Below are 12,185 nucleotides of genomic sequence, written 5' to 3'. Positions count from 1 at the left end.
CTGCTATCATGCTATTGATTAAGTACAAGGGTTTCATAGAAGAGATAATTGCAAACTGCACTCTGCAGGATAAAAGAAAGTTATTTTGTTCCACAGAACCATTTCACAAATTCTTTCTTTATAGACTCTGAGAGCTGAAGGCAAGCACACATGCAAAATTAAATTTTCTTTGAGATTATCACATTTAAGTTCAAATGTTGTTGCTGTGACAATTCTTGCATCTGCAGCTGCCCAGCCTAGCAGTGTTACCCTAGCCCACCAAAACCATCAGCTGCTCAAGCTCCATTTATTGTCATGAGACATCAAAGGTAATTAGGAACTTAGATGCAACAAGGGGCCAGATTTTAATAATTAGGTACACAGTTTACCCAAGCTAGTGCTTTCAAATGTGCATTAGGAGCCTTCTGCTTTGATTTTCAGTGAGGCTTGGCTTCCCAGCCCACCTGGGAACCTCAGGGAGCAGCAGAGGAGGGGCTCTCTCTCCAGTTTGGGGAGCTTTGGGCAGCTGGCAGTGCCCAGTGGGGGCTGGCTGTACCCTTAGGCACCGAAAGCAATGGGGAAGCAGAGACCAAAGTGGTCATACCTGGCTGCGTCCTATGGCAATGCTCTTCTTCTCCAGATCCAGCACCTGGAAGAGCTCCTCTATAGCCTGTGGAGAAGCAGCACATCATGCAATTGCTCACAAAACATTTATACCCTGGTATGAACCTGCTGAAATGAGGTACAGGGACCCCTAGTCCTTATAGACACCCAGTAAAGGGTGCATCCTGGTGTGCTTTCATTTCTGCCTCCCCATGGAAAGGTACACCTACCCAGCCCGAGAGCAGCCTCCAGAGCAGCTGCCCCAGCCTCACCTCCCAGTGCGAGAAGGGCTTTCTGCCCTGGAGGCTTTTGGCAAGTTGGGGAGCAGAGATCTGCTGCTGCGTGCAAGATTTTCCCCCTTTTGCTGCCACCCTTGGTCTGGAAGGACCCCGATGCATAGGGCAGGTATGGAAGGACGTTACTCAGGGGAAGGTAAGAGCCTGTCCTGGCACTGTCCAGCCAGGGTCCCCAGCTGTGCTGTGCAGCTGTGAGCCCTCAGTGCTCCCCTCCTGCCCAGCTTGGCAGCAGCTCAGCCTGTAGAGCCAAAAGCAGGGGGGAAAGCACCGAGTTCCCCCACAAGCTTGCCAGTGCAGAGCTGAGCCCTCACGGGGAGGCAACCAGGAGATTAGTCCTGAGCCGTAGGAGAAGCCTGGACTCAATTACTCTGAGCTTTGGACCAACATGCGAACATAACAGCCAGTAACATCATACATTTCCCCGGCGCAGCAAATGTCATCTGGAGTGATTTGAAAGCCCCAGGGCTACAGAAATTGCAACAAAAATCCTCCACTAATACTTCACAGCATACAACATGAGGCTTTGGCGGCCTCATGCATCTCCTCTATGAAGGACAAACCCGTGCACAAAATATTTCATCACAGCCCTGGGAGCACCTTGCTGCAGCAGAACTGCACCCCTAGCCCTCACCTGCAGCTGTGCATGCACCAGGGCGAGGTGGGGATGGAGCATGTCAGTGCACGGCGGTATGGACCACCACGGTGCATGAACCCATGTGCCAGAGGTGAGGAAGCACCAGCACCGCGGCTGTGCCCCGCTCCTGCGATACTGCTGGGACTGAGGCCGGGCACAGGGCTGTGCAGGACAATCCCATCCCATCCACAACGGTGGGGCTGGTGCAAGCACAGGGTCAGTTATCGCTGCACAGTCACCCTCGCTACAGACCAGCATCTCCTGTTCCAGCAGCCGAGTTACTGCAGCTTACTGGGAAGAAGTCTCCAGCTAACAAAACTGTGTGGCAACAAGCTCCAGGAGGATGGGATTTTTCAAATCCCCTGCTTACACGCTGCCAACAGGGCACCCTCTGCCTCCTTACAGCATTTAATAACAATATTGACCTTTTCCAACTGTCAAACTTGTCTTATTAAATCCCAAGGTCTTAACTGAATTTGCACACACTGGCTGGCAGTTTGCACAACAGAGCACACGCCCATGTTTAATTCATCTCCTCTCAGCTCTTCCCGGCTCTCAGTGCTTCTCGCCTCACTCATAGCCTGTTCCAGGGGCAGAGGAGGTTGTCCCCAGGTTTTGCTACATATTTATTATGAAACCGATAAAACTGGCAGATCTCCACCTTCATTCCCGAGCTCCTTTGACTTTCAGGCTTTGTGGGATGAGGCCAAGAGCCACCCTGGGCTGCTGCTTTACAGGTGCCTGAAGGCAGATGATGCCCAGTCCCCAGGAAGCCCCATGGTCGCTGCTCTGTTGGGTCCCAGGGAATGCTGCCTGGTTGGTCTTCAGCCAGCTGGGTTTTGGGGAGCCATGGAGAGGGATGGGGTGCTGCCATGTTTGGCCATAGCAACACACAGATCCTGGCCCCTGCACATGCCTCCAGTCCCACAGTTTGTGCCCTGTCCTAACAAGACCTACCAGGCATACAGCCAGAGCACCAGATGATCAAGACACAGCCCTCAGCAAGCAGGCTTTTCAAAGCTGTCTCCTCTTGAGTATTAAAAAGAAGCAATAACAGGCTTCATTTCCAGGCTGATTTCTCCAAGTCCTCTCCACAGTGCAATAACGTTGGCAAATGCAGCCCACACCAGGCATGTTTACTGCCTTTGTAAAAACAGTCCTCAGGGGGAGAAACTGGGATGAAGAGCTGAGCTTGGCTGCTCTGCCAAGTTGCTGGAGGACCCATGTCCCTCCGTGCTCAGGCACGCATGGGCAGGGTGAAGAGAAGCAGGCTGCAAAGCCACCCCCTGCAACCCAGTGCTGCATGAGGCTGCACCCACGCAGGACACAGAGCCGCTGCCAGATCACTCCTGATCATTACTAGAGATCTCTGACCCTACGGGCTGACCCCGCAGGCTTCCAAAACCAGTCGCTGTTTCTCGGCAGCACTGTGAACGCTGGTGTGCTACTCTGAGCCCTGCTGAATGGGGTTGTACTCCTTCATCCCTAGTGCCTGGGCACAGCCTTGTGTTTAAGAACCCCCAGACCTGCACTGAGAACCCTGCTACCAAAGCTCCTCAACAGCTGTCCAGATGTGTGTTCCCACCTGTGGTGGGTCCTGTGGCAACAGAGCAAAGGAGCATCACCCACAGCTGTGACGCCAGAGCTCGGCAGCCCACAGACCTGTGGGTACTGAGCCTACAGCAGATAAAGGAATAATATCAGCAACACCAAATGCCTGAGTGAGGCCCAGGGCAGGGGAATGCTGGTGTGATCCAGCCCGTTTGGAGGGAGCACAGCTGGGCTCATGGAGGGTACGGGCAATGTCAGCACAGGGGCTGCCTGCAGGGACCTCCAGGAATTGCTCCTTGTTGCAAAGAAAGCCCTGACCACGTTAGGCAGGGCTGGAAGAGCCCTGGCACTGGCAAAGGCCCATGTAGGGCTCTCAGCCCACATTCCCCAGCCCAGCCCAGCACACACCTTGCTCTCATCCGGCACCTCGTAGGCAGAGGTGTGCTTCTTCATGACCTCCGGAGCCAGGACCTGGAAGCGCCTGCGGAACTGGGTCAGAAGCAGGCGATCCGCATACCCTGGGGGCAAATAGACACGGCTGGGGACCACACCAGCCCAGGGGCATGCGGCTTGCACCAAAGTATTGGGGAGGGAACCAGTTGTGGGGGGCTGCTGCGAAGGGTGGCACCTCCTGTGCACAGCTAAAGGCATAGCAGGTGGTGGGTATGGGGGTGATCTGCCCCTAGTGGAGAGAAACTGATGCAGTGAGGGCAGGGCAGAGGGAGTAGAGAAGCAGCAGGGATGCGCTTGAGATGGTGAGATGCCATCCCAGCACCTCGTGTCATGCAGAAGGTGCCCCACAGCCTCCTGCATGGATCCCTCTCCCCCTGGCATGGACTGTGACCATGGTTGGTGCAGGTCCCGCCTGACACATGGATGCTCCAGGGGAGCTCCCACTGGAGCTGCAGCTGCCATGCCCAGGCTGTGCCGCCCAGTAGCACTGCAGGCTGCAGGCAGGAGAGGGGCTGGGAACCCCTGCAAGAAACAGCAGTAAAACTTGGGGGTTTTGATGTAGGGCTGACAAGAGGAGAATGATGAGCAAAGCGTGGAAGCGCTGAGCCACCAGCAGGGCAGCACTGGTAGACAGGACTGGCACTGCACACGGCAGTGGCGAAGGGCCGGGCGTACCGATGCGGTGGAGGCGCAGGGCATCCATGAGCTGGGTCCCCTCCAGCTGGGTTCGCAGGGCTGCCACATCCAGCTGCAGGGTTGTGTCGGGCGGTGCGGGGAGCCGAGGGACTGGCCCCTCTGCCCCCACTCCTGGGAGGAGGCAGTGGACAAAGTGCAGCTGGGACCGTCGGAGAAGGTTGACGAGCGCGTCCTGCCAGGCAAGCAGAGGTCAGTGTGGACAGAGGGGGACAACGGGGCAGCACGTGACAGTAGTGGGAAATGCTCCCCATGCACCCGCTGCAGGATGTCTGGGCAGGTAAAGGAGTCATCCTCAGAGCCCTCAAAGCCCTCAGTGCTCTAAAGCATGTTAGGAACAACCGCTTCAGTCAGAGAGGTGACCCCAAGATGCAGGTCACAGATGCTGAGCAGGACCCTTCCTCCTAATGTCCCGTGTTTTCAGTTGATGGGCTACAAAAAGTTACCAGGGTCGAGGATTGCCGGACAGGTGTTTGCCAGGACAGCCAGGACCACAAAGTGGACTGGCCAAGGAGTCAGCTGAGCCTCATCTCCTCAAGAGAGTTTAGCCACCTAATTATGGCTGAGATAGCAGAAGCTTGGAATGTCCCCAGCACGGAGGGCCAGTCTACTTGTCTGAGTGCTTAAGAGGATTAAGTAGCAGCACAGCAAGGTGTGTGTGTAATCTGCTTAATGATTTGTTTGCCTGGGATGCTTTCCCTGAGTGACAGCAGCGCTGGGGAGGCTCGCGGCCACTCGCAGCCAGAGCAGAATCCTGGACTAAAAGCCCTGCAGGGACACAGAGCCACAACGGTGGCCACCAGCCCCATGGTGCACAGGGTGCCTGCCAGGGGGTGTGGGGCTCCCCACTAAGGAGGAGTGTGTGAATGGCAGGGTGTCGGTGTGAGATCAGGATATGCAGTGCTGCAAACACCCCAACCCACAGCCATGAGGGGTCCGGTGCCCACACTCACCGCCTGCAGTTTGAGCTGAGCACACACCGACCTCCGCTTCACAGCTGCGATGCTGCTTGCAAAGGTCTTCCTCACGCAGCTGTTGCGGTGCAGGGCCGCCTGGGAGCATCCTTCCAGCCCTGCCACAGCATGGCAGGCCAGTGGTGCCCACGAGCGCAGCAACACCAGCTCCTTCACGGCATCTCTGTCAGGGCGAGCAACAAGATGGGGTGGTGGGGCCATGGTGGTGCCAGGGAACCTCTGCTTCCCAGCCCCTTCAATGGGGATACAACGCCCAGCACCCCAAATTCAACATTGGTGCTGCTGCAGGGCACCCGGCCATGGAGTAAAGCAGTGTGCTGGGACACCCTCCACCTCTCTGTTCCTCCCTGGTTTGGGCACTGAGCTATTCACTGTTGTTAAAACTTCCCTGAATTGAAGCCCGAAACAAAATGAGCTGGGGAGTGTTTAAGCAGAAGGCTAAAATCATCCCGTGTGCACAGACAGCTCGATTACATTTCAATTCCAATTTAGTTTACAAGGTGCCTCGAAGCAGCGGGGGAAACCTGTGTGGTTGCTGCACAGTGAGCTGCCCTCGGCTGGCAATGCCTCGCGGCACCGGCCCGTGCCAGACGCCCAACCCTGCAGCACTGCAGAGCCGAGGACATCGTGGGGTCCCCTCGGTGGCCCCCATCCTACCCCCTGGCCACACCCACAGGAGGGGACCCCCACTGAAACATCAACAGCACAGATCTGCTGACTTGCAGAAACCAGGCAGCTTTGATGGAGAGCAGCTCACCATGGCATTATTCACCAGCTCACTCTGTGGCGTCTACTGTGATCACAACGTGTACATCTGGCTGTCAGTCAGCCCCGGGGTTTGATGGCTGTAAGTCAAATCACTTGACATCTGCTCCCCCCACCTTAACTAAACTCTCAGGATTCCCACAAAGCTGCGTTGAAAGGTGTGGGGTTTTTTCCTGGCTTTCTTGTAGTTTTTCCCCTGGGTGATGCTGGACTCCAGCAATGCAATGCCAGTGTTGGCAAGTGCCTCAGGCAACCCCACAGATGGGATCCACTTGAGATCCCATCCCCTTCCTGCCCACCCAAGGGCAGATTAGCTCTGTCCCCCAGGCTGTGCATTGGGCAGGAGGTGGGGGGACGCTCAGGGACACCTTACAGCCAGCACCAAGATCACTGCCCACTCTGGCTGCCTGCAGCTCCTCTGACCTCAGCCAGACTGTGGGTCCTCTCCTCTCTGTTGGGATGCCCCACGCAACCCTCTGCCTTCCATACCCCAAACAGCCTCTTGGAGCTGGGGCAGGTTTGCAGTCTCCAGCCCCAGCCTCCCCAACCCATTCCCACGGCCGTGGGGATGGCTGCTGGCGCCGTGACACCTCCCCTGTACTTACACCTTGGACTGCTGCAGCACCTGGATGGCGTTTTGTGCTGAGAGGTTGAACTTGGCTTTGTTGACCCAGCCCGTGAAGTCGTAGCGCACAGGGTCCGTGCCCAGCTGGTGGGAGATCTCAAAGTGCAGCACCTGCTCGCACTTACGCATGTAGCCATCCCCTGCAATAGCAACAGCACCCCAAAATCGCCCAAGAGGAAAAGCCCAGCAAGCAGTTTAGTTTGATACGTGATTTCTTAAATTTCAAAAACTAGATGGTGATGCCAAAGGATGGGCAGCCGAGCTGACCCCAACTTACCCTCCTGGTCAGGTCTCTTCGTGGCAAAGTAGGAGCACAGGCGGTCGAAGGCAGTGCCATCCCCAGAGTCTGGGATCAGCACCTCCTCATCCAGGATCCACAGCAGCCCCCTGCGATCGGCCCCCGGGCTGCCAGGCAGCGCCTGTGGCTGCCCGAGGAAGATGGCTCTGGGTGACAGGGAAGGGGCAGGAGGGCTGCCAGCAGCTGGATCCAGCCACAGCCATGCCAGCCTGCTCCCACCTCACCCCCATCCTGCCCTCCAGTGCCACTGCCCAGCTGTGTCCCCTGCCCCAGACCAGGCTTCTGGCCTGATCCAGCTCTGGACATCACCCCCAAGACCTCCACAGTCACGCAGTGTCCCAAGAGGGACCAGTCATCCTGGCTCTGCAGCCAGGCTGGGAGGGGTGCCCGGGGTGCAGGGCTTGACCAAGAGCAGGGCTTATATTTTAGAAAGCCAAAAGGTCTTAGTTAATGCTGTGCCCCCTCCACCACTGCAACACCCCGGGCTGCTCTGTGCAAAACACACCACAAGGTCCCACTCTGTCTCTGAAAGCATCACTCCTCTGAGCAGGAGGATGCTTCGAGCACAGCCAGAGCAACCAGCATCCCCCACGGCCACGGGGACAGGTTACCTGTGAGGAGCTCAGGTCAATGATGGACAGCGTGGCCAGTGGAGAGCGCTCTGGAAGATCAAAAGACACCTCAACATTTTCCTGGAAAACATTATTTAAAAGCTTGTTTCAGTCACGGTCTGGCATCTGAAAGCCAAGAGGAGGTAGGTTTGCATGGAGTTGGGGGAAGATGGTGCACGCCCTGCTCCTGCTCGGCTTTGCAGAGATCCGACCCCGGGGGAGTGGAGCAGCCACTGGAGACACCTTCACCACACACGGGGGCATGGCCGCATCTGCCCCCTGGGCAGGGCTGTCAGGGCCACCATGCCCCCCGGGGGTCTGCAGCGCTTTGTGGATGCCAGACAAGCTGCATAAATCATGGATATGATAACAACTGAAGACTTAAGAAAGCACCAAGAAAACAATAAATTATTTAATTTGCAGCTTGCAAGGCTTGAGGCTGCAGGGCTCACCCACCACCCCCAGCTCCAGCACCCGCTCCCGATCCACCAGCACTGTGCCCTGGAGCAGGGGGAGCCCCCCGCGATGGGCACAGTAAGCAAGGCTTGCTCTTGCTCACATATGAACCGGGGATGTTCAGCAGAAGTTGTAGCTTTAGTGTCTCTCCATGGTAACACACGGTGAGATTTTGTTCAGGACTCAGGCCTGCAGCCTGAGCATGCAGGTGGGGCTGAGAGCAGCAGCAGGGCCCAAGTTTCTTCCTACCAAGGGCACATGCCACTACCACCCTCATGTGGGACCCAACTCTGGGAGAAAATGTGTCACTGGGGCTCAGGCTCACAGCTGCAGTCCAGAGGCTCACAGAGACATGTCCTGCACCAGGGCAGCCGTCTTCGGACAGCAACAAAGCCGAGGCAAGACGAGCCTGCTGAGCCCTCCGCCATTTCAAGCTTGACAACACATTCATCACTACTGAAGAGCAAGCACGTATATACTTACTTGGCACAAGTGATGTGTGAATATTAAGCTATGGGTATTCAAGTACTTTCCCAGGGTTAGAGGTATTAATGTAACTTCTGCAAGCCTAACAAGTTCATCTCTCCTTGTAGAGCTTTCAGCAGCTCATTTCTGCAATAATTTATCATTTCCCCTTCTACTCTGGATTATTCATCTCCTGAGGAAAAACTCAACTGCACCAACAGAAGGGCACGAAGCCTCCTGAGCTGGAACAAGTATGTCCAAAGAGATACCAAGGCAGCCTGGCATCTCTGGCATGTCAGAAATACCCAAGAGGATCTGTGACTGGGGTGGCAAGGCAGAAGAGAGACCCAGCTCAAAGCCACCACTCTATACAGACCCCTCATCTCTGCAACATCCCTCCTGATGAAGCTACTGAGTGTGTTATTTGGTTACACAACGGCAGGGCACAGGGACCTGTTGGGTCAAAGACAGCCCCGTCCCCAGGTGCTTGGAAGCTGCTCTCCAGGATGCTGCTCTCACCCCTTGCTCCTCACCTCTCTGTACCTCTCCATTTCCAAAACAAAGGTTTTCTCATAGAAGAGAGCCTGCAGCCGCTCGTGCACGTAGTTGTGGCAGAGCTCTTCAAAAGTCGCCGCTCGCTCACTCCGCTGGTGCCGTGGGTTGTGAAAGCCAGGAGTGTCCACCACCGCAATGGAAGCCATGGAGAGGCTCTGGGAGGAGAAAGACCTGGGGAAAGAACCGCACACACCACCAGGTTTTACCCATAGATGCATCTCAGCTCTCCCTTCAGAGGTAACACTGCCTCCTCTCCACAACGTGCACATCCCTGGGTGGGCACCATCCCATGTAGCAGTGACCAGCCCAGTGCTTCCCCCCTCCCTCTCTCCCAGTGTCTCCTGTGAGGGAGCACCCACACCTCCTGGCACAGCTCCTGTGATTACCCCTTTTGCTTCACCCACCTCTTCTTTGATCTATTTAAGCCAAGCATCTCCTCCCAGCCTGGATGGAGACACATGGCACCGACTGCTCCTAGCCTGGCCTAACAAACACTTAACAGCGGGCTGGGGCCAGATGCCGCCCTTCCCATGTTTAGCCCCATCCTGGCACTTAAGGTATTTAAAGTACTACATCTTCATCCAAATGTATTGTTTGATGGAGCAATTAATTTGCAAAGTGCCTAAACTGGCATGTGACACCAACGCTGAGGACAACGGGAGCATCCAGAGCCCCAGCTGCCATGTTGTGCCACACTGTCTGTGGCATTTCTACAGGGGAAGCTGTCAGTGTTCAGCTCCTGGGGAAATCTGTAAGAGGAACATGTGTGGTCGGAGCAGCAGACATCAAGGAGCTTCTTGGGAGAGAGTTGTTTACTTCTTCAAATGTTGCTTGCAGACTTTTCCAGTATTTCAGATAGGGACAGCAGTGGAGTCTGACCATGGGAAACCTCTAAGATTGTTTTTAATGCTCATTTCTGAAACAGGCATCGCAGTGTGCTGCTTCCCCAGCTGCAGTGCTGCCCCTTTCCCCACAGCCCTGCTGACAAGGCAGCCCACCACTGCTTCAGTGAGACTCAAGGGGATGCATTTCTCCTGGGTGGGCACGGGCCACTGAGGATGCCAGCACCTCCGTGAAAGCACAGGGTTGAATGAAGAAACAAAACAATTTATGAATTCCTTGCAGATTTTCATCACAGCACCCTCCTGCAGCTGGAGTTGAAGCTTCAGGTTCACCATTGCCATCGACTGAGGAGACAGTATTTTCATGATGCACTGAAACCTGCCTCTCCTCCTGGATCATTGTTGCAATAGCTTAATAGGCTTTGGTGGGCTGGTGTGGAAAATAAAGCCAGGCAAAACAAAGCTACCTTTAAAGGGAAGAGGGGACCTGGGACACATCCCGAGCTAATGCTATCATTCAGAAGAACCAGCAACATTTTGCTCTTCTGTCAGTCCTTTGAGTACCATCAGCAATTTCCCTTTGGTGTGTGGTTGCTAGGAATTACAATAAAAATATTCTGCAGGTTAAATAACTGCAGGTTAAAATAAACCTACAGTAACAAGACAGAGTATTTTGGGCACCAGCTTTTATGTGGATGCTGAATTCAACAAATTGACTTGTGCATTGGAACTGAGAAAATTGAATGGTTTGGGGGCCTGATCCTTACCCCAGTGTTAAATTATTCTATTTATCTGAATAGATTGTTTTGGACTTACACCACCTGAAGAAAGAGATGTATCAGGCCACAGAGGATGTCCTTGCCATCCTGGCTTTCCAGATGGAAATAAGCCAAGTGAAGACCAGCCCCTGGGGCAGAGGAAGGTGCCGCTTGCTCAGCTGCACCAGCACCCAGCAGCAGGACGCAGACCCAGACTCACAGGGCACCTCAACAGCTACTCTAGTGCCAGACCTTTCACTCTTGACACCTCGAACCTCTCCTGCAATCAAGCTTTTACTACAAAACAACCCCTACCATGCACCTGCAGGGCTCGCTGTGGGATTCCCTGACTGGTTTATTGCTCTGCTTGTACTGGTAACCTTGATTTCAGTCTGCAAAGTCACATCTATTATTAATAGGAAGCTAGGCTGCTCCTCTCAGTGCCGTGATGCCCTCCTCTCCACTGCTCAGTACGTCTGCTCACAGTGCCGCCTCCCTTAGCTGCTGCAGGAGCAGCGGTGCCAGCCGGGCACCGCCGCTGTCGGGTCTCCATGCCAGGCTGCCCGTGCTGGCAGGACACACGGTGCCCTGTGCAACACCCGGACATACAGAGACTGCGGCTCCGTGGGGCCTTTCGGCCCCGCTGCCGGCTCGTGCAGGGCTGACAGCCGTAGAAGGTCCTGAGTGCCAGCACACTCTCCCAGGCGCAGATTTTCAGATAAGTGTCTTTTTTCAGCAGGCAACAGTTGCCTGCTCTGTGCCTTCCTCTGGAGAGCCCCCAGCAAAGGTTCCTCTTCAGCAACCCCAGGAGAAGGAGCCATCGCCCACAGACACCCCCAGTGCAGCCCTCAGCAGCTCCGTACCTGTTAATCAGTGACACAACTGCAGCAAAGAGCTCTTCGTAGAGACCTGAAGCCATCCCCTCCACGCACTCCACACCCGTCATCTTCGGTCCTGGCGCAGGCAGAGAGAAGAGCAGGCAAATACACATCATTTATTTCCAGCTGAGTTCAGCCCACATGGAGCCCAGCCGGTAGCAGGGGATTCCCTCGCTCGGCGGGCAGGATGACCCGCACAGCTCTCAGCCTCTGCCTGCCCCAGTTAGATAGCAGTGCATATCCACCTGCCCGCCTTCAGCTCCTCTAGTGCCTCCTCCCTAACATATACTTAAGAAATAAAACCATTGCCATGTTAAAGGCCAGTTCTGCAAGTTCTCGCTTTTATCAGAATAACTTGCAGGGGCCTGGCTGTAATCCTATCGCTGAAGACAAGACCAGTGTGGAAAAGCTGATCTTAAAGCTGGACAATATCTCACATGCTCCTGCCGTGTGCATGCTGGATCTGCCTTCCTGAATTAGATCCATATATTAATTTGAGGTTCATAATGGCTCAGCAGCAGCTTGTCCAGCAGAAGCACAGCTCCCCGCCGTGTCCAGGTCTCCTTGCAGCACATGGGTGCACAACACCAGCACAGCTTCATTTCTGCGCACGGGGGAAGGATGCCCACCCTGCTGCCCTCCTGGTTTGGGGTGTTTCCTCCCTTTTCTGGGGAGAGCTCTCACAGCATTTAAGCCACGTCACTTATCTGCCAAGGGCAGTATCTGAATTCACCTGATCTTTCCGTGTC

At 55.1% G+C, this 12,185-nt stretch overlaps 1 protein-coding gene across 1 annotated transcript in view; it reads right to left on the bottom strand.

Moving 5' to 3' along the window:
- MYO18B (myosin XVIIIB) overlaps positions 1-12,185 on the bottom strand; it is a 74,255-nt gene that overhangs the window by 45,683 nt on the left and 16,387 nt on the right. The window contains exons 12-20 of the mRNA XM_056323604.1: positions 11,422-11,512; positions 8,937-9,129; positions 7,483-7,563; positions 6,851-6,998; positions 6,554-6,713; positions 5,163-5,346; positions 4,192-4,384; positions 3,472-3,581; positions 584-649 (exon numbers count right to left, since the gene is read on the bottom strand). Of these exons, the coding sequence (XP_056179579.1) occupies positions 584-649; positions 3,472-3,581; positions 4,192-4,384; positions 5,163-5,346; positions 6,554-6,713; positions 6,851-6,998; positions 7,483-7,563; positions 8,937-9,129; positions 11,422-11,512 (1,226 nt within the window). The remainder of the gene's footprint in view (positions 1-583; positions 650-3,471; positions 3,582-4,191; positions 4,385-5,162; positions 5,347-6,553; positions 6,714-6,850; positions 6,999-7,482; positions 7,564-8,936; positions 9,130-11,421; positions 11,513-12,185) is intronic.

The sequence above is a fragment of the Falco biarmicus genome, chromosome 1, assembly GCF_023638135.1.
Source record: "Falco biarmicus isolate bFalBia1 chromosome 1, bFalBia1.pri, whole genome shotgun sequence".
Classification (NCBI taxonomy): Eukaryota; Metazoa; Chordata; class Aves; order Falconiformes; family Falconidae; genus Falco; species Falco biarmicus.
This window is presented reverse-complemented; position numbering and strand designations above follow the sequence as displayed.